This window comes from Rhinolophus sinicus, chromosome 1 (genome assembly GCF_057876585.1).
Source record: "Rhinolophus sinicus isolate RSI-liver-muscle chromosome 1, RSI-T2T, whole genome shotgun sequence".
In the NCBI taxonomy this organism is placed as follows: Eukaryota; Metazoa; Chordata; class Mammalia; order Chiroptera; family Rhinolophidae; genus Rhinolophus; species Rhinolophus sinicus.
Window position 1 is genome coordinate 54,055,845 of NC_142501.1, and position 20,162 is coordinate 54,076,006.

The 20,162-nt window shown below is 41.7% G+C and overlaps 1 protein-coding gene across 9 annotated transcripts in view; it reads left to right on the forward strand.

The window, feature by feature from the left end:
• Nucleotides 1-20,162, forward strand: part of SCN8A (sodium voltage-gated channel alpha subunit 8) — a 164,158-nt gene that overhangs the window by 71,510 nt on the left and 72,486 nt on the right. For 6 of the 9 annotated variants that reach the window (XM_088799440.1, XM_088799439.1, XM_088799447.1 and 3 more), the window contains exons 5-11: nucleotides 630-758; nucleotides 2,583-2,674; nucleotides 11,484-11,705; nucleotides 12,798-12,861; nucleotides 14,662-14,803; nucleotides 16,308-16,514; nucleotides 17,365-17,658. In XM_088799440.1, coding sequence (XP_088655566.1) covers nucleotides 630-758; nucleotides 2,583-2,674; nucleotides 11,484-11,705; nucleotides 12,798-12,861; nucleotides 14,662-14,803; nucleotides 16,308-16,514; nucleotides 17,365-17,658 — 1,150 coding nt within the window. Of the gene's footprint in view, nucleotides 1-629; nucleotides 759-2,335; nucleotides 2,428-2,582; nucleotides 2,675-11,483; nucleotides 11,706-12,797; nucleotides 12,862-14,661; nucleotides 14,804-16,307; nucleotides 16,515-17,364; nucleotides 17,659-20,162 lie in introns of all 9 variants that reach the window. The other 3 variants (XM_088799442.1, XM_088799446.1, XM_088799454.1) reach the window with 1 other exon arrangement.

A 20,162-nucleotide genomic window follows, 5' to 3' on the forward strand; every position in this document is an offset into this window, starting at 1 on the left:
AGCTCGTTTATTAATTTTTCCTGCTTGTTTTATTCATTTTTAGTCACTGAATCTTGCTTTGCCATAGTTCATCCATCAAGGAAAAAAAATTAGTTATTGCCCATTCTTTATTTCACAGAGAGAGGTGAGGATACATGTGGAACTTAGGCACTATCCTTAGTAGTCAACTCTAAAAAGAGAAAGTAGACTCTGGAAGTGACTACCCTCCCCCTCTGCCCTTTCCTGTGCTACCTGGTGCTTTTCACTTGCTCCCCGGTCACCATCTTGTACCCTCAGTTCCTGATGGTCTTGCCTTCTACTCCAATTTTACTTTTCCCTTTATTTTGACTTGTCTGAAGTTATAAATAGCTCTGGAGCCATCTCACCTGGTTTGAAATGGCCACGTAGTTGATGGCGATACACAGTTATTTCTTTGCAGTACCTGTCAGGCCCCAATACAACAGTCCAAAGTTCTTGGTTTGTACATTTCACTACGTTTCATTCAAAGCGTCCCTTTCTCTTCCTTCCTTCCATTTTGCTGCACTGGCCATGCACTTTCTGTTTTGTCTCTGGCAAGTGTTATCTTAAAATATTCATTTAAAGTTTCTGTCTGTTCAGAAATTGCCTCAAGCTATCCATTCCTCTGACAGGTACACGTTCACAGGGATTTATACATTTGAATCACTAGTGAAAATCATCGCAAGAGGTTTCTGCATAGATGGCTTTACCTTTCTACGCGATCCATGGAACTGGTTAGATTTCAGTGTCATCATGATGGCGTAAGTTCTCTGCTTACTTTATTGGTGTTCTGAGTGTGATTACTTGTGGGTGGTTTTACTCCTGGATGTGTTTGTATGACAGTGTATATAAGTGTGAGTTTATGGGTACAGTTGCATGAAGAATTAATGGGTAACCATGTAAGGTCGTATGGGCTTATGCCTCTGATTCTTGCTTGCAAGGGCTTCTCCTTCAGGCAATAACAACATGTTTATATGGGAGAAGGTACACAGAGACTTAACAGCTGGGAGAGAAAACAGGAAGTGATTTCCCACCGATACTCTCTCATATTTTCCCCTCCCTTATAACATTGACCAAGGTTTGCACACTTATCACTAGTAGGCCTCGGTGAAGACTTGACATTTTTTAGGTGTAAACCTTAAACCGAAAATCAGTTTCCTGGGTATGTTCTAGCACATGTAATTTCATGAGGCTGGCCAGATGTTACAGACTTCAGAGCACATTTTAGAATCAAAACATGAGCCGAGGTATTCAAACTGGTCACTTCTTGAATTACTGATCAGAACTTGAAACTATTGCTAGACAACAGTATAACTCCACATTGGTATGCAAACTGTTCTTCGTAATTTCTGTTGTTTTAACAACGGAAATGTATCTCTGGGAAACTTCGCTGATAATAGAAGAGTTACAGCAGACTTTATTGTTTTTATTTCCAGGTTGGGAAAGCACTTTGTGGTTTGGTAGGGGACAGGGTGTTTTATAGACTGTGTGTGAGTTTGGGTGTGTACATGCAGATGTGCAAGAGATTGAGTGCATTTCTGCATGTACGGGTCTGAGCATCAGATAGAAAGATGTATTTCAACAGTAAAGTATGAATGAATGATATGCATTGACTATCTGAAACTAGAACTTTGACTTTGTGTTATATTAAAGCAATTTCTAGGTTTCCAGCATTATGAGTACACATTGGTGTTCATTTAAAATTTAAGTGTCCTTGCTTGGTACAGAGCTGGTGATAAAATGGGCACTTAGCACAGTATTTGCTCTGATCTCATGATCTGGATTTTCCTGAGCCCTACTTTTGCATGTCACAGACTAAAACTTCACCTTTTGTCGTGACTGCAAAGATATGCATACAACTTTTGCATAAATCATACGAGTATATACAGACATTGAGGCATTTTTGCCATTGTCAACTAAGGAGTTATTTTAATAGAGATTTGTTTTTATGGGACTCCTGCTGCAGAAGTTTGTCTCCTTTTCATAAGAAATTGTTCACAAAACTTGGGGGCATAAGCTTTGATACCTCCTGGACTTCCTTTTTATTAAAAACAGTGAGTAGCCATTACGATTGGGAGCTGCGTACCGCGGTGCTGGTTAAGAAAATAAGCCCCGGGAATCTCCTGGTTGTATCATTTCTTTCAAACATATTTTTGAATTCTCCTTGCCCAAATGAAAAAAAAAAAAAGTGTTCTTAAATGTTTATATTTTGAAATTTTTCTTTTTCAAGGAAAAAAAAATGAAATCATAGCTTGTATATAAGACCCTTTCTTCCCCCCCATTCTCAAACCCTCGCCCGGTGGTACCATTACAAGTTAACTTTGGTTTGATTCTGCAGGTATATAACAGAGTTTGTAAACCTAGGCAATGTTTCAGCTCTACGCACTTTCAGGGTACTGAGGGCTTTGAAAACTATTTCGGTAATCCCAGGTAAGATGGCCCGGGGTTGGTGTTAGGTGTTGGGTTAGGGCCCTGATGTGACGTATTGTACTTTTTGTTTTGTTGTGGTTTTTTTTCCCCCCTTTGGTGTTTGGTTTGTGTCTGTGTTTGTCATTTGTGTCTGTGTGTGACCTCCCTTACTACAGATATGTGACAGAGTTTGTGGACCTGGGCAATGTCTCAGCGCTGAGAACATTCAGGGTTCTCCGAGCTTTGAAAACTATCTCTGTAATTCCAGGTGAGAACATTTAAACACAAGACTGACTTTGCCTCATCTCCTTTCTCCCCTCCATTCATTTTGTCCACTCCATCCTAAATCGGTGTCAGCCCCGTTGCCATGGCCTTGCATTCCGCATGTTCTCATGGGGAGATGTTCTCTGGAATGGCCCTTCGGTCCTCAGGCACTTTCTCTGACAGTGCTTGCCAGGCATGCAGCCCCCATTCCATCCATGCATTTGAAAAGCACGTGCTTAAGACTCTCTTGGATCTTACACTATCTGAAAAAATTGTTGGAGAGCTGGCTTTCTCTTTGAATATAAATCATTTGCTTCCTGGCCTCATGGAATTACAGTAATTTTAACATTCACCATCATTCCATTGCTTGTGGTTTCTTGGCCTCCTATAGCATGGTTTGCTGATGGGATGTTACTTGAAGAATTGTGTTTTTCTTGTTACCATGTTAATGGAATTATTTAACCACAGAAGAGACCTACCCAGTTAACTAGTCCAGTATTATAGAAAAATGTAAGAGCCTTGGAGTTAGTGAACTGAACTTTAATAATCACTGTAGCACATTCTATTGCTATCTGTTTTACTGAATAAGAACCAGTAGATATCTACTGTAATATATTCAGAGACCATTCTCAAACAGAAATTACAATGAAAACTTATGCAGGTGCTGTTAAAAAAAAAATCAAAGGTAAGATAAAATTCACCTAAAGGTATGGGCAAACAAAAAGTACAGAAATTTGAGAAGAAAAAAGGCATCAGTGGGTGGTTGAAAGGGAGTTGATTGACTGTCTCTTTAAAATGTTTGCCTTTTTCTTTTTGGTCCTGATTGACCTCACCCAGTAGTTCTTTTGAAGGTTTCGGATCCTTTTGAGAATTGGATGAAAGTTCACAGACCCCCCTGAAGCCCATCTGTGGACCCCAGGTTAAGATCCCTTGATTTAGTTTAAATCCTCGCTACCAGATAATACTAAACTATCTTTTTAAAGACCAGTCTTTGTGTCTGGTAGGAAAGATATTTCCATTAGTCTTCTGAGCCTCGTATATACTGGCAGTACCATGACAGAGGTCAAGACTGTGTTGTTGCTGATTGGACTTTGGTTGTGTTCAGGGCTTTTCCTGGAAGAGAGCAGACTTCCCACTGCAGATTCGTAGAAACAGGGGCCTGAAGAACAGAGGCATCCTATTCCTGGCATCCTGTGGCTCTTCCCCTGTGGCTGACTCAGAAATCTTCCCCTTTTCCCCTTTCAATGTTATCTAAATATCAGGTATCAGAGGGAAGTACAAAGGTTGAATCCTAGAGAGGACAGACTTACTGAGAACCCCAAGGAACGTAGACCTCAGTTTCTCCATTTACAAATTTGGGCCATGAAGTGGGCCAGTAATTGAGCCCTACTAAAAATGAATTCCTTTATTTTTAGCAATGGTGGCTTACTCCTTATCAACCAGACGCTGGGTGTCAGTTGGAGTAGATCCTCCTTGGCAAAAAACTGCAACCTTGACTTATCAAGGGTTAGTTCCTAGCCATTTTAAATCCTTTTGACAGAAAGCCTAGCTCATTGTCCAGGCAGCCTCACACAGTCCATTAATGGTGGCCTAATCCTTAAGCAGGCCTTGTCTTATTTTTTTAGGCATCTGGAGCACCATCTCTTTACTTTTATTTTTCCTTTGGTCTCTTTCCTCCTCTGGCCTCTTAAATGTGATCCCGTGTTTTCTGCTCACTTCCCCCAACGTACTCCGCCAGGCATCTGTCTCTTTATGTTCTTGTGATCTCAAAACTTCTCTTCCAGAATTAAATTGGAAAGCTGTGTTCTGTTCACTAACTAGGGCAGCAGATGCTATCCCTGGTCTGGCTCTTAGCTTCTGTCTCTGTGCTATATGGTTAACTTCTGACCACATCATCACTGCGCGCTAGCTCTCTACTGATGTCACATTAGTCACCCTTAATACTCCAGTACCATATATATAAATAAATAAACACAGTTCCTGGCCCATAGTAGTGCTCCATAAATTACTGTAGTAGTAGCAGTTATTATTATAAAGAAGAAACCTAAGCCCAAAGAACGGATTTGTATCAAGATTTAAACATCAGCTTCACAATTGGAAGTAGATTCCTGGATTCCTGGTTCTAGAAGCACCCCAAATAAGCTGGCTTCGGGAGGTTAACAGAAAGTAAATTCAGGAGGTTAATGGAAAGTAAGTTTTCAGGGGATAATAAAGCCAATCGTAGATCACTATCAGCGAATGGTATAATGATATTTGAATTAAAGTGTGACTTTTTAATCCCAAGTTCTTTTGCTCCCCAGTCTACCTGGGGTTAGTAAGAGAAACCCAGAGTACTTGCTATTTGGTAAATGACGTCTCCCTCATGAGAGACTTCTGTCATCCCACGTAAAATTCTCAACTTATCTGTCGGGCTTTCTCCCTTAGAGGGCGGTTGTCCTGTTCCTACCTGCCTGTTACCCAGGTCTCCTTCTAAGGTGGGAGTACCCGTGCGTGAGTCCATAGATCTGGGCCAGCTCTTGACTGGAAATCTAAGTCATTTTGACTGCACTGTCTTAGAGGCTGGGCTATAGTTCCCTCTTAGTAAAAAACCATTACTTTGCATACACATTTTTTCATGGATCACTTCAGTGCAATTGCTCTCTTTGCCTTCTCCCATTTCCACTTTGGTTATCGGTTTTTGCCAAAGTTGCCACAAACAGAAGTGAGAGCAACCACAAAACCAACATGGGGTCTACAAGATCTCACAAGGCTCTCCAAGCCTCAGCTCCCTGTCGGAGTTTTCCCTTTCGTGGAGCACTCAGCCAGCTCACCTGGGCTGGCGCTGTCCTCTCTCTTAGCATCTTTGGTAGGTGTCTGCGTGTGTCAGGGTCGCCAGGACACCCAGGAGATTGGAGAGTACAGAGCATCAGTTAGCTCCAGCCTTTGGCGTAAGAGAAGCTTTCATTTAGAGCCTTCTTGTGTCGCTTAGGAAAGCCCAAACCACATTCTCACCCTTTGCACCTGGATATGTATCATTCATGGTTTCCCGTTTGCTTCAGGGGGCTTGACTTAGAGAACAGTGCGTGCAAAGTCTGGCTAAAACTTACAGAAGGAGACTCTTTTTAAATTTTCTTTGGTCTGGAAGCGTCCAGATTCAACTTGACGTTGGAGTAGTCTGTATAGAATCACGTGTCTTAAAACGTAGCTTTCACTTTGTATTTATCTAGGACCTGGGTACAAAAATGAACTTCTAAGTGACTTTGTCAGAAGTTCCATCGTCTACATGCTTTGACCATGGGCCACAGGCCTAACATGCCCGGAGATAAGGTGATAGAAATCTCAAAGCAGGTGCCTCAGGTTTTTCTTAGAGTGTAGCACTTAATGGTATAAATAAAACCAGTCAGGAGGGCCTCACTTGAATGGCTCCTCAGAAGCACTGTTTCTTCTCTGTTCATCAGCATTGATTTGACAGCATTGTGAGCATTGTGTTCCCTTTAGAGTTATGATTTCTTGATTATTTTTCTCTTGGATTTTTTTCTTTCTGTCTTTTGTTTTTCAGATTTTTCATTTCTCTGCTTTCATTTCTGTTACTTTATTTACCTGTGGGATCAGATAAGGAGCAGGGAAATGATAGGCCCTTCTCCTTTCCACCCCCTGTATTTGCAAAGAAGGCATTTTCTTTAAATGTATACGTTATGAATATGGCAATTTCTGCTACATAGTGAAGAGAGATTGTTTCAAGATTATATTCAGGTTTGTTGTTTCTTTTAAAATATTCTAATTATTAATTCAGTTGCTTTTGTATTTCTCCTTTGTCCACATTGCTTTCTCAGAAAAGGTAACTAAAGCTGTAACATAGTGGCCCTAAGGGGAAGAATACCTAAGACTCACAGCACCCCACAGGACCCACCTTTGAGCCGGCTTTAGTTTTGGTCAGACTTTGTGATGTGCACCTGGCCTTGAGGAAATAAATCTTTGCCCCCCAAGCCTCTCCCAAATTACTCTTGATGTGAAGAACCTTCCAGAACTATCACTGTGAGGATTGAATCTACAGCAGGAAAGTTGACCTGGCATGACTTTACCCCTAACACTTGCCTGGACTAAGCCAGACTGGGAATTGGGGAACTGTTCTTTCCCTTGGGGTGAGCACTGATTGTTACTGCTGTTGAGGCCTGTTCCAATGTTAGTTCTGTAGCAGAATTAGTTCACGTTGCTTCAGACCAGTTAGATTTCTCAACCTGAGCCACAAACTAGGAAATATAAATTTATAATCTGGCATCACAATCATGGAAGATTTTGATCCCAGTATGCATGGCGGATTTCTCTGGACTAAGCACATAAGCAGGCTCTGTTGTCCAAGGGATTGTAGTGGCTTTGCCTGCTTCCCCAAATTCCTTAAATGTCTGACTTCCTTTCTGTACATTGGGTCCCACTGTCTTTCCTTGATCGATAGTAAGTATATTAACGGCTGTGCTCAGACACATCCCAGAGCCAGCTCGTGTTAGCCTTTTCCAAGAGTTCTCGCTGTCTGATTTGCCCCCACGTGGCTTCCGTTGCACACTCTGTTGTGTAGGAGTCGTTTGAAGGAGCATTCTGCTCTGTTTTGGATACTCGGTTTTCAGTCAGTATCTTGCTTGTTCTGGGATGTGGTGCTGGGAGCCAATAGAAGAAGCAAGACAGCTTCTCCACACAGCCAGAACCGGGGCCTTCTCCGTTCTTGCACATGTCAGGTCGGGCATTCTACCAGCAACTTCTGGCCTTCATTGACCTCTGCTGGGGGTCGCAGTGAGCACTTTTTGCTTGGCTGCGTTTACTAGCACATGGCAGCCCCTTCTGGCAAGACTTGAGTTTAAAAAATGCATTGATGGCATCTCTCCAGAAATTGGCATTGATGTCTGCTGACATGGCCATTCGCAATTATCAACCGTAATGGAAGGAAGAGGAGTCTTGGCTGAGGGCAGTGTCTCTTCCAGTGACCACTTATATTTAATATTGCTGTGTAATTGAGGGCCACCTTTCTTCTTCCTGTGCCTTCCTCTAATTTTCTCCTGGTAATCTGAATGAGAATTTTGGAAAGTAAACATTTTAGATAGCCGCAGTTAATGTTAGTTAGTGAGTATTCTTGCTTAATTAAGATTTTGTTTTGCTGAGCCCCTCTGAAGTATGAACAGCTGAATACAATTTGCAACCTAAGTTTCTACTTTAAACTTCTTGAAAGCTAAAAGAACTCTCTCCAAGGAGTTGATCTAAGCCTTAGACTCCAAGCAAAACACTTGAAGAATTTTTTTTATTTTTTTAGCTTTCTGGACTCATGTTTACAGATTTCTTGAGAAATGACATATGGTTTATGGAGACGAGATGTTTAACCAGCTAATTGTGAGTTCAGATCTATCCTCAGGGGAGTGAGAGGTTTCATTATGGTGGGTGTATTAGAGGAGCATCTCTGGTTACAAGTGAAAAGATACAGGAGTACTTCAAGGAATGTAAGGGCTGGAATGTATGGGGCTTCTGGAAGCCAGTGAAACCAGAATGTAGAGCCAGAAAGCCCCAGATACCAGGAAGTACTTTGTCTTTCCTTTTCTTCTCTCCATGTGTCTATTTCCTTTTTCTACCTCTTAGCATACTAAACACCTTTACTTCTCAGATATATCCTGATATAATGACAGAATATAGCTACCACTTAGCTCCCAAATGTATATATTATCATTCCCACCACATGAAAAGACTGCTGCACTGTCTCGTCCTGTTCTAAATTCTTGAAGGAAAGGATCTGGCTTTAAGTCAGATGTCTACCTTGCCTTCTAAAACCTGCTACTAGAAGGTCACTTCCTACAAACAAGTCTGCTGGGAGCTCGCCCTTATGGAGCCAGGGGAGTTTGAGCTCCTGGCTGGGAATTTCTTTAACAAGGGCTTGGAACTGTCCAGAGATTTCCCAGGCCAGGCAAATCAGATTAGACTCATGCTACAATTACATGGGGTATTTTTTCCCCAATTATTTATTTATTTATATCACAGCTACATTGGTTTGACTATTTTGTATTATTATACTCTTGTTACGAGTACACAGGGTAACAAACAGCAGTTTCCAGCTAATTTTTCAATCCATTTAAAGTAGAAATAGAAAAGGCCTTGAATGAGCATCCAGTGTTCACACAGGTGATTGTCTGAGCCATCCAGGAGAAATGGCTGTATAATAAACTCTTCGTAAAGAAGTCCTGGAAAAGAAACTTTACAGCCATTCTTCAGTGACCTTTCCAAGTATTCTCTTTTCAAGATCACCTTTTGACTCTGAAAACAAACGAATTTTAGGAGCCTAGAATTGTATTATTTACCCAATATAGACCTGCCCCTACCCAGCCAACTATAATGAAGGAGTTTTCCTCAGAAACTTGTGGCAATAAGTTCCATAACACTGGAACAATTCTTACTTCTTTATGCTGCCTTCTATTTTTATGCCACCAATACCTTCTTACCTCGCTCTGTGATTGTGATCCAATTTTCCAGGGCCTTAGGAATAAAAGATTGACATTTTGACGACTTTAATCGCAAACAAATAAATCATTCTGCCCTATTTTAAAAGACTTTTAGAGAAGATTCTTCAGCTTCTCCTCCATTACCCACTGCATGTACTCCTGTGTGTATCTACATTCTATGTACAAGAAAATGAGACTGTAAGGTGACTTTAAATTTTTTCCAAAACACACAGTGGGTCATAAATAGTGGCTGAGGCAGGACCAGAATTCCTGCTTTCTGATTCCCTCTCTGGTGCTCTTTTTGCACAGCCTGGGAGGAGAAGAGGGATCGGATTAGAGATGCCTTGTGTCCTAGAGCCCAGGCGAGCTCTTCCTAACCTTTCTGGTGGCCACAGTCCCCATGGAAGGCCCGCTCCATAAGAAAGCACAGGGCCCTGCGCACTTTGCACCTCTGCAGTCTAACTCTTGGTTCTTTTCTTTAACTTCTCTTCGATCCCTTTCAGGATATCTGTGAGAGGAAAGAAACTTTCTCATTCATTTACTCTTTCAATAAAAATATATGAAGTGCTGGCTTTGTACCAGGCACAGCATCCATTACCACTATTGGACTCAGACAGAAAATTCTGTGGGACTCAACTTGGAAAATTCTAGGGGGTTGCTTGCCAAATATAGCAAAAGAAGAGTCATGTCCGTATTTCCCATTAGATCACCGTCATGCCGAGGTTAGCCATGCAGTGTCATTGTCCCAATCAGACCTCTTTGAGGGCAGTGCATGTACAATAGTGATAGCAAACAAGTGTAAAGCGCCAGGTACTGTAAATGATATTTTGTAGTCATTATCTTAACTTAAACCTCACAACAACCGCATGAGGCTGGTATTGTGAATACCTTTTTATAGATGAGTAAACTGAGGTTCAGACAAAAACGGATAATGTTTGAGTCCTTTACTATGTACCAGGTGCTGTGTTAAGTGTTTATATGATTCACGCTGAATCCTCACAACAGCCCGTGATAGTCAGCTATAATTACCCCCATTTGAATGATGAGAAAGCTGATATTCCAAGAGGTTAAGTGTATTGCTCAGGCCATAAAGTAAGTGGTATCACCTGGTTAAGATTAGTCATTATCTACCCAGCCTCACACTTCAAAGCCAGGAATGGGATTTTCCTTGAATTTCCGTCCAATACTCTCGCCTTCAGAAGCAGATCAGCGATGAGATCCCTCTTGAGGCCTGTGCGTCAAGGCTGTGTGTCTGCCTCCTGTCCATGCTCAGCACTTTGTTAGCCATGTTCTCTGGATAGCCTGGTGTCTGGGCATGCCCAGGAGAGCCACGTAGGCTCAGTTTTGACCCACGCATCATGAACCCATAACCATATTTTTCTGTGTCTCCTCTCACTCATCTTTCCCGGTGCAGTTAAAAAAATCTACTTACAGGTCCAAATTTGAACCCGTGGCTTGCGTTTAAACCTCAAATTCAAGTAGGTTATATGGTTTTTTTTTGGTTTTTAAATCTAAGATAGAAAAAAGGTCAGTTGTAGAGAACAGGGCATATACGTGATACAGAGAAGGTGTATGTTTAAATGAAAAGACAGACCATAAATACTCAATGGATAATAATCTTTCAATGCATTGGCATTTCCAGAGATCTTGGGAAAATACTATTGTACCTTCTCACTTATTATTGGCTTTTAAATTTCCAGTAGTTCTCTTTCCAACCTGGAAGCCTCTTTAATTCCTGATTTTTCCATTTGTTTATTCAACTAATATTTACTGCCGTGGGCTAGGAAGTGTAGATGCAGCTATGAACAAGACAGACATAAATAATTAATTACAACCATGATAAATGCTACAGAGGAAAATACAAGGTGCTATTAAAATACTAACAATAATGGGGGAGGGAGAAGAGTTGTAAAGTCAGGAAAGGCTTTCTGGGGGAATTGATGTTTAAGCTGAGACTGGAAGGATGAATAGGAGTGAGACGAGAGGGACGGGAGTGGAGGAAGCATTCCAGGCAGAGGGAATAGCACACGTGAAGGCCGTGGGGCAAGTAAGAAGAGCTTGGCTCATTTAGGAGCGAGAAGCAGTCAGACACAGGCAAGTTCTTCCGGGGACAAATGAGCCACATGTTGGAGAAGGAACTTTCTTTTTTCCTTTTTAATAATTATTGACTTAAAAATGGATATTTCTGGAAAAATCGATAATATTGCTGACCCATTGTTATGCTCATGGTGTAAAAGCTAACGTGGCCATGTGTCAAGGGTGTTGCTGTGGGAAGGAGTGGAAGCTGGCAGCCAGGAGGGAGGCCGGGGAGGCGGGGAGGGCTGTGGGGTGACTCTGATTCTCGGGCTTCTATCTCCTCAGGCCTGAAGACCATTGTGGGGGCCCTCATTCAGTCTGTGAAGAAGCTGTCAGATGTCATGATTCTGACAGTGTTCTGCCTGAGTGTTTTTGCCTTGATCGGACTGCAGCTGTTCATGGGAAACCTGCGAAACAAGTGTGTGGTGTGGCCCATAAACTTCAATGATAGCTATCTTGAAAATGGCACCAAAGGCTTTGATTGGGAAGAGTATATCAACAATAAAAGTAGGTGGCCCCTTCTCTGCAAGAAGAGAAAGAACAATCTGTCTGTAGTTTACATGGTCAGAAGCCACCACTGGGCTTTAAAAAGTAGTTGGGGCCAGAAAGGAATGCCAGTGCTACTGGAAGTAGCCTTGTGAAGTTATTCCCTTTCCTCGAGGTAGGATTGTGTTCAGAAGCTCTCAAACATTAGCCGTTTCTCCTCCTCTCTCTCCTCTCCCTTTAAAACCACAAATGAACCTTTGTAGCTTTGTCACACGCACCCCTAAACCTTTGCTTTGAAAATCAGGTTTAGTTGCTTGATAAAAATCCTTTTTTCCTTAGCTGGGTTACCTGAGATATTCAAACATTTGGTCCAGAATATACCCAGTAAGCTTTTTTAATACTGCAAGACTTTAGTAATCGATCTGGTCTAGGGAGTCAGGTAATCTCTAAGGCACCATTTGATCCTATTACTGTTAACGAGTTTTAATAATTTCATTTCAGGAAGCAGAGCACTCGGGTCTTACACTAAGGAACATTTGGTGTAGTAGTACTTCCGTAAAAGAATGGGGAAAAGTTAGCAATGTCACTGTTAGTCCCTCTTAAGGAAATAAAGGCAGTTAAGTAGCCGTAAGAAAATATTGCAGAGGGGATTTCAGGGACACATGCAAGAAAGGGGAACATGCCTTCTAATTTAATATAGGACATGGGAACTAGTGATCACTGAGGATTTCTAGTTTATCTTTGGTAAAGAGTAGTTACAAGGCTAGAAGCATCAAGCTGTATAAAGGGGTAAAGAACTCAGAAAATTCTCTTTGAGATCCCTTTGATTCAAGTACCAGAACTTAGCATTTACATTTGAAGTACGAGTGGAAATCAGGTGTCTGAAAAGAACGTTGCACTAAGGGCTTTACAGTAGCACTTTTAGTTTTTAAATATATAGATAGGAAAATAATGGGAAAGAATTCTTATCAGGTTTCACTGATGTCAGAAAAGATTTATATGAGCTAAAATCAATAACTGTTTCTGCTGGGGCTAGTTAGGAACAGTATAACCTGATTCTCTGATTCACTTATATCTGCCTTATTCATTTCCTGCCTCTTCAAACTTTTCTAGCAAATTTTTACACGGTTCCTGGCATGCTAGAACCTTTACTCTGTGGGAACAGTTCTGATGCTGGGTAAGTAGCTCACCTAATTTTATTCTCCTCCCTTAAAACAGTTTGTCAGATAAAAATGGGCAATATTTTCACTTTTCTTTGTGCTCAAGTAGTAGACCCTAATTGGTCTAATGTACTGGTTGACTCAGATTTTCTTTCTGTTTCATATTTGTCCATCCAAAGTTGACATTTTACTAGTAGCTGAATGTGCCGATAGTCTCAAGCCAAAATCAAAGGTGGTAAAGGCCAAAAATAGAATCTATAACACCAGGTATCTTGCCTGTCTCTTCTAGAATCCCCTCATTCTATCACAATAACCAATAAAATATGGATTAAAGACACCATCTTAGTGCTAGGTGAGAACCCAAAGAAGACCCAAAATATGCTAGGCCTGACAGCATGGGGGAGGGAAGGGTAGCAACATCATATATTTTCCCAATTTTTTTAATTGTAAAATACTACACATAACATAAAATGTATCCTCTTAGCCATTTTAAGTGTACAGTTCAGTGGTATGAAGTACATTCACTTTTTTGTGCAGCGATCCCTACCCTCCATTGCCAGAACTCTTCATCTTCCCATGAGGGAAACTTCCCGTTATAGGAGAATGAAACTTCATCTTCCCGTTAATGAAACTCTATACCCATTAAACAATAACTCCTGTTCCCCATTCCCCCAAGCCCCCGGCAACCACCATTCTACTTTCTGTTTCTATGATTTGACCACTGTAAGTACCTTATATAAGTGGAATCATACAGTCATTGTCTTTTTGTAACTGGCTAATTTCACTTAGCATAATGTCCTCAAGGTTCACCCATGTTATAACATGTGTCAGAATTTTCAGGCTGAATAATATTCTGTTGTGTGTATGTACCACATTTTGTTTATCCATTCATCTGCTGGTGGACAGTTGGGTTGCTTCCATGTTCTAGCTCTTGTGCATAATGCTGAGTGAACACGAGCGTGCAGACCTCTGATTCTGCTACTTCTCGCTCTAAGACCGTGGGCGAGCCATTTAACTCATGTGAGACTCAATTTCTTCATCTATTAAATGGATTTGATAAGTCATGTCTGCACTTCCTCAAAGGATTAATATAAGAATGGCGTACACGAAAGTGTTTTGTAAACAGAAAGCTCTATAAATGTAGGGTGTAGTGCCATTATTCAGGGAATTGGTGTTTTAAGATGACCATGACGAGTAGAAATCCATTTAATTTCTGTGTGGAAGTAGATAACTAGAAATTACATTGAAATAATTATCAGGGGAGTCTAAAAGCAGAAGATCTGTTATAGCCAAAGTCACTGAAAACCCCAGGATGACACAGGTTGTCACAGGGAGTGTTAAGGGAACGGAGATGATTAAGAGGAACTTCTAGCCGTTTGTCGTTAGGGATAGTAGCTCAGTTAAATTTGGTTGAATTACACATTGCTATGAATCAAGGACAGTGCTTCTCACATTTTGTCACATCTGAAAATTAATCCCCTGGTGTGCCTCTTAAAAATGCAGGTTCATGGACCGCCTATCCGGGGCTTTTATTCCCAGGTCTTGGGTAGGACGCAGGAATCGGCATTTTTAAGAGGCACGCCTGGTGGTTCCGATACCTTGGTGTCCTCGGGACATCATTCTTTGGAAAATTGACCTGGCTACTTTATTTCTTTCCTCTCTCTCTTTTCTTTTCTTTCTGTCTTTTTTTAATTCCAATGTGTTGGCCTGGCTCTATAGATGGTTATTTATTACCTACAAGGTCATGGAGATGACTTACAGCTGATGACTGGGTAGAATTATGTTGAAAAGCCCTGAATGTCCCTTTCCTTCCTCAGGCAATGCCCAGAGGGATACCAGTGTATGAAAGCAGGAAGGAACCCTAATTATGGTTACACAAGCTTTGACACTTTCAGCTGGGCCTTCTTGGCGTTATTTCGCCTCATGACCCAGGACTACTGGGAAAACCTGTATCAATTGGTAAGTAATACCTCTTTTTTCTTTGGTGATAGAAAGTGCATGAAGATGTGTAGGGCTGGGGACGTGCTATGTAAGAGACCTTCCATGAAGACATTATACAATCATCTTAGGATGGTATTTCTCTGGTTTATAAAATCAAGCGTATCCTCCCAGCTCTTGTCTCTTCCTTCATGTTCTTTAATGCTCAGTGATGCATAGCTATAGAGGCTCACAGCCTCCTGCCTGGCCTGGGAATCGGCTATGTCTGCCTATTCCTATTGTTCATCAGACCATCTGCTGTATTTCTGCTTTTGGATTTTTGGATTTGGGGCATCTTTTAAAGAAATATTAATTAAACATTGTGCAAAGCATGATGCTAGACATTATAAAGATGAGATTTCTATCCACAAGGACCTTGGAATCTAAATGCATCAATATTTTTGAGATTTGTAACACATTTGGACTTTTTCAAGCTGATGTGACAGATCTTTAAGAAGGTCAGGACCATTCTCGGGCCACATCGGCAGCTCCAGGAAAGTCATTTAACTCTGCTGCTCGTGACGGAGGAGTTAGTCCAGGTGGTTGCCGAGGGTCTTCCAGCTTAGAAATTCTATGGTAATCCAGGGTTTTCTATTTGACTCTAGCATTTGATGACGCCAGTTAGTTTGAGAATGACAAACATGTCCCCTCAAGCATAGAGGAACCTCTTCAAGGGAAGCTTCTAATTCAAATCCCCTAAGGAATTCTTACTTTCTATTCGACAGCCTAGAGTTCCCTCAGGTTCAGTTCTTTCTCATGAAATACTTATGGTTGATGTTAAATTCCATTAAGTATTTGTGGTTGAAAAGAAAAAGATGAAAACTTTAGTGGGTAATAGTGGGTCCCGTATACATAACCTAAAACCCAATTGCTCTTTGATGTCTGTTTGCTCACTGCTAGTGAAAGGAACAGTCCTAGGGTGCTTCTTCCTTTTTCTTTCCTCCCCCCTCTCCTCTATGCTATATCCCTCTTTAAAGATCCCTCCTATTACAAAAGGATAAAGAAGGATGTCACGCAAGATGGGGTCTTCCTGTGACTTGGGACTGATCCCAGAAATGGAATTTCTCTGTTAATGCTCTTGGAGGACTAGTGGATAAATGGGCTGAAGTGTTGTATTACTTTCTTTATACTTGTTTTAGAACTGACTGACAAAGGCAAATATAATTCTTAGCCCAAAGCAACTTTTTTCCTTTAGAAAAAAAAATCAAGCATTTGTCTATGATAGGGAGTATATTAGGTATATTTGGAAGTGGAAAAGGACCGTTTTCATCACAGTGAATGGGAGGTATTACTGACATTTACTGTGAGTTGAGGATGGGAGAGGCCATTTGGCCATTGGGGATGCTAAGTGCTCTGCAATATGAAAGGGAACCACACAGGGAAGGACTGTCTGGTGCAAAATTTAGTAGTGCCCCTCCCTACAGGGGAATATTCAGCCTGATTCATTTGACGCGAGTGACTCAGAAAATTATCTCTGTCTTTACAGACTTTACGAGCAGCTGGGAAAACATACATGATCTTCTTCGTCTTGGTCATCTTTGTGGGGTCTTTCTATCTGGTGAACTTGATCTTGGCTGTGGTGGCCATGGCTTATGAAGAGCAGAATCAGGCAACACTGGAGGAGGCAGAGCAGAAAGAGGCTGAATTCAAAGCAATGTTGGAGCAACTGAAGAAGCAACAGGAAGAAGCACAGGTTGATGATCAATTCTTTGCAACACTCCTTCCTGCCAGGTTGCTGTGGCTAAGGCCCCGTCTGATTGCCACTCCAATTGATCTTTTCTAGGCACATTGTCAAATAGAAGTCATTGATCTGATTAAAACAACCCAAGTAACAACTGCAGGTGGTGGGTTCAATTATTCCATTTGTATTAATGGCCAAATTATTGGTTAATATGATCTTTTGTTGAATTTCTCAACTCTTCAGTGTTCAACTGCTGTGGTAGCTGGGAGAAAAAAGTGACCAGAGCAATTTGTATAGTGCTTCATGTAAGCATAGCCTTTTTGTTGTGGAAAACATTGGAATCTCCTTCAGAGATTCTCTGTAGTCATGAAAAATATTGATTGTAATTGAAAAGAAGTTACAGGGTGAAATAGTAAAGTAAAATTTGAAAAACAAACCTGTAATCCCTAATAAACCTTAATAGTCCTTATCCAAGTATATACATATTTTTCTACTGTGGGGCCCATAGGTATTATATAGTTTCTTAGCATTCATTTTCAGCGTGTTCAGAAAACATCATTTGGCATCAAGAATACAGCCAAGTTCTTATCTGAGATACTCAAGAGAATAAGTCCCAAAGTTCTCACACTGGGTTCTGCTCTGATTACTGAGCGCTGTGTGCCACAATACAAACTCACCTGCAATATGGAGGCAGCCAGGCCCTGGCCACAGTCTCCTCTGACAGGCTGGCTTCCTTTCCTCCCGTTTTCCCTCCTTTCCCTATCTGAGGGAGAAGACAGGATCTGCACCAGTTCCTTGGCTTTGGGTGCCTGCAGGTAACCGCTTCTGATCTGGTCTGTGCTGTGGTTCCTTCCATTCCTAGGCTGCCGCGATGGCCACTTCCGCAGGAACGGTCTCAGAAGACGCCATAGAGGAAGAAGGGGAAGAAGAGGGAGGCTCTCCTCGGAGCTCATCTGAAATTTCTAAACTCAGTTCCAAGAGTGCCAAGGAAAGACGTAACAGAAGGAAGAAGAGGAAGCAAAAGGAACTCTCGGAAGGAGAGGAGAAGGGGGATCCCGAGAAGGTGTTTAAGTCAGAGTCAGAAGACGGCATGCGGAGGATCGGCATACGACTGCCAGACAACAGGATAGGGAGGAAATTCTCCATCATGAATCAGGTAAACTCTTGGCACTGGGTCAGACAGCCTAAGAAATTCTGGTTTTCCTAATCTCACTGGGTTCTCATATTCCCCTTTGGCTTTACATTTTCACACCCATGCCTGCATCCTCAGGCCTGCCCCTCCATGCTCCACGTTGTTCTCCTCTAGGAGGAAGTGTTACTGGCATGTTAGGACCATCATCCTCTGCTCTAATCCTGCCCTCCCTTCTCTGCTCTAAAGCCAGCCCAGGACGATGTGATGACCTTGGGCAGACTTACTTCAGCAGTAAAGTTTGTGTCACAGCAACAAGCCTATGTTCTAAAGCATCAGGAAGAACTTTTCTGCTCTTGGCATCTGAACATCAGAATTTAGCTCAATCGCCTCTGTTTAAGAATTACACATAATTGTAGGTTCAAAAAAAAAGTGATGAAACTCTTTAGGTCACCTTATTTGAGCGTGGCAAGCTCTAGTAATTAATTATCCTAGATATATAGTGTCATGCTGATAAATTAGCCTATGGTAGATTAAAAGCCTCCATCTTATCCAACTTTGATAAATGGGGAAAGTAAGAAAAAGGGGGGGAGGACTTATGTATAATTATTGAGCATTCTATTACTATTAATATCATCATGTAATAGATAGTTTTTGGATTTCAAAGAACACCACCAAAATCCAATGGTTACGGCATTTAAATTCCCATTTTAAAGAAATGCTGGAAAGTTGATAAGGTACAGAAGAAAGTTGCAGTTACTGATTATGGCATTGTATCCAGTCTTGTTTCCCGGGGATCCTCTCATTGTGCCTCTTGTTTGCATGTCTCACCTCCTTGTTCAGTCTTTCTCTAGTCCTATTCATTTTATCACAGCAAAATCTCTCCTGTCCATCCCCTTCTTTCTATTCTTGTTAATCCTCTCTTGGTTCAGACTTGTGTTATTTCTCCTGCAGTTATCACCGCAGTTTTGTCTCCTCTGGTGTTACTCTGTCTCCTTTGTGTTTTATGTACTGTCAGCAGGTGGCTTCCTAAAACATAGCTCTCATTATTCGCCACCAGGCAGTCATGGCGTACCTACCATGTGTCGAGGATTGTGATAGGTCCTAGAGATTAAAGGTTGTTAAAACGCCAAGGAGCTATAGTGTAGCGGAGCAGCCAGATACATTTAAGTTATTTCTATAATAGCATCGACGGCATTATTCTATAATTGAGAAATGCTGGGGTGTTTTGGAGGACACAGCTCTGTCCCAACCAAGAGGTTCAGTGAAGATTTTCTGGGGAAGGTAAATAAAGGATAAACAACAATTGGTTAAGTACTGTATGTGTTTGCTGGTAAGGGAGCAGTCAGACAAAAGAAAGAACATTCCAGGTTTAGAAGAAAAGCATGTTCCACTTCGGACATCCCAAGTTGAATTGTTTGTTGGATAACAAGTAGAGGAGTCTTTCCGACACGTACATGTAGTCAAAGGGTAGCTCAGAGAAGAGGTCCTGAGCTGAGCGGCGGTGACTGAAACCATGAAACTTGATGGATTTGCTCAAAGAGATTGAGTTGACTGAAAGAAGATCGGGCCCAGGACACGACCACTGGTGTCCATGGGTATCAGAGATGGAGCTCAGGGAGGAAAACAAATGAGCAGTTATTAGCGGTGTTAAGAGAACCAAGGGTTCAGGGAAGCCAGGAGAGCACACGGGGGGGGGGGGGGGGGGGGGAGAGGACGGGCGTGATCAGTGGGTTGAGATTTAACGCATGGAGAACTTTAAAGACATGTTTCAGGCCACGGTAAGTAGGAAGTGGAGACAGTGAGTGTAGACTTCTCACTCAAGCTTATTTAGAGAATATGGCTAAAAATTAGCATTTTTTAAAATTTTATTAGTTTCAGGTGCACAAGACAAAGCAAAACTTAGACGTTTATCATTTATAGCATTTTTTTTAATCTAAGGGGAAAAAACCCAGAAGGGGAGGTCGAAGTAGAAAATGGAAAGTGGAATAGAAAATAGAGTACAGTCTTGGAAGATGTAAACATAGATGTAGTCTCTAACAGGAAAGGGACACTCTGTACCCCCAAAACGTCAGGAAAATAGGGGAGGACAGGCATGGATACGTTTGTAGACAGGGAGTAGGAAGCTGAGGAAGACGACGCCTGAGAAGTCTCTAGTTTTCAATAATGTAGGAAATTAAAAATCTTATTGAAAAGACTGAGAGGTTGAGTAAGGGGTTTAAAGAAACTACTGACATTTTAGAATAGTTATTAAGACGAATGGGAGAGAGAATTCCCCTAATCAAAGTTACTCTGTTTCCTGATGAGGTTCCAGCCCTTTAGCGTGGAATTCATAGCACTTCTCCTTCCCCGGACATGACTTCCGGCCTCCAGCCTCTGTGCCCGCCAAGCCCCCTGTACTGAAACCGCATGAATTGCCACATGCTCCTCATAGATGATGCTTGTTTCCTACCCTCTGTCTTGCTCCAGAGACACCCTAAGGTGCTCTACTTTTCCGTCTCTGAATGTCCACATCATACTGGTTCTTCACG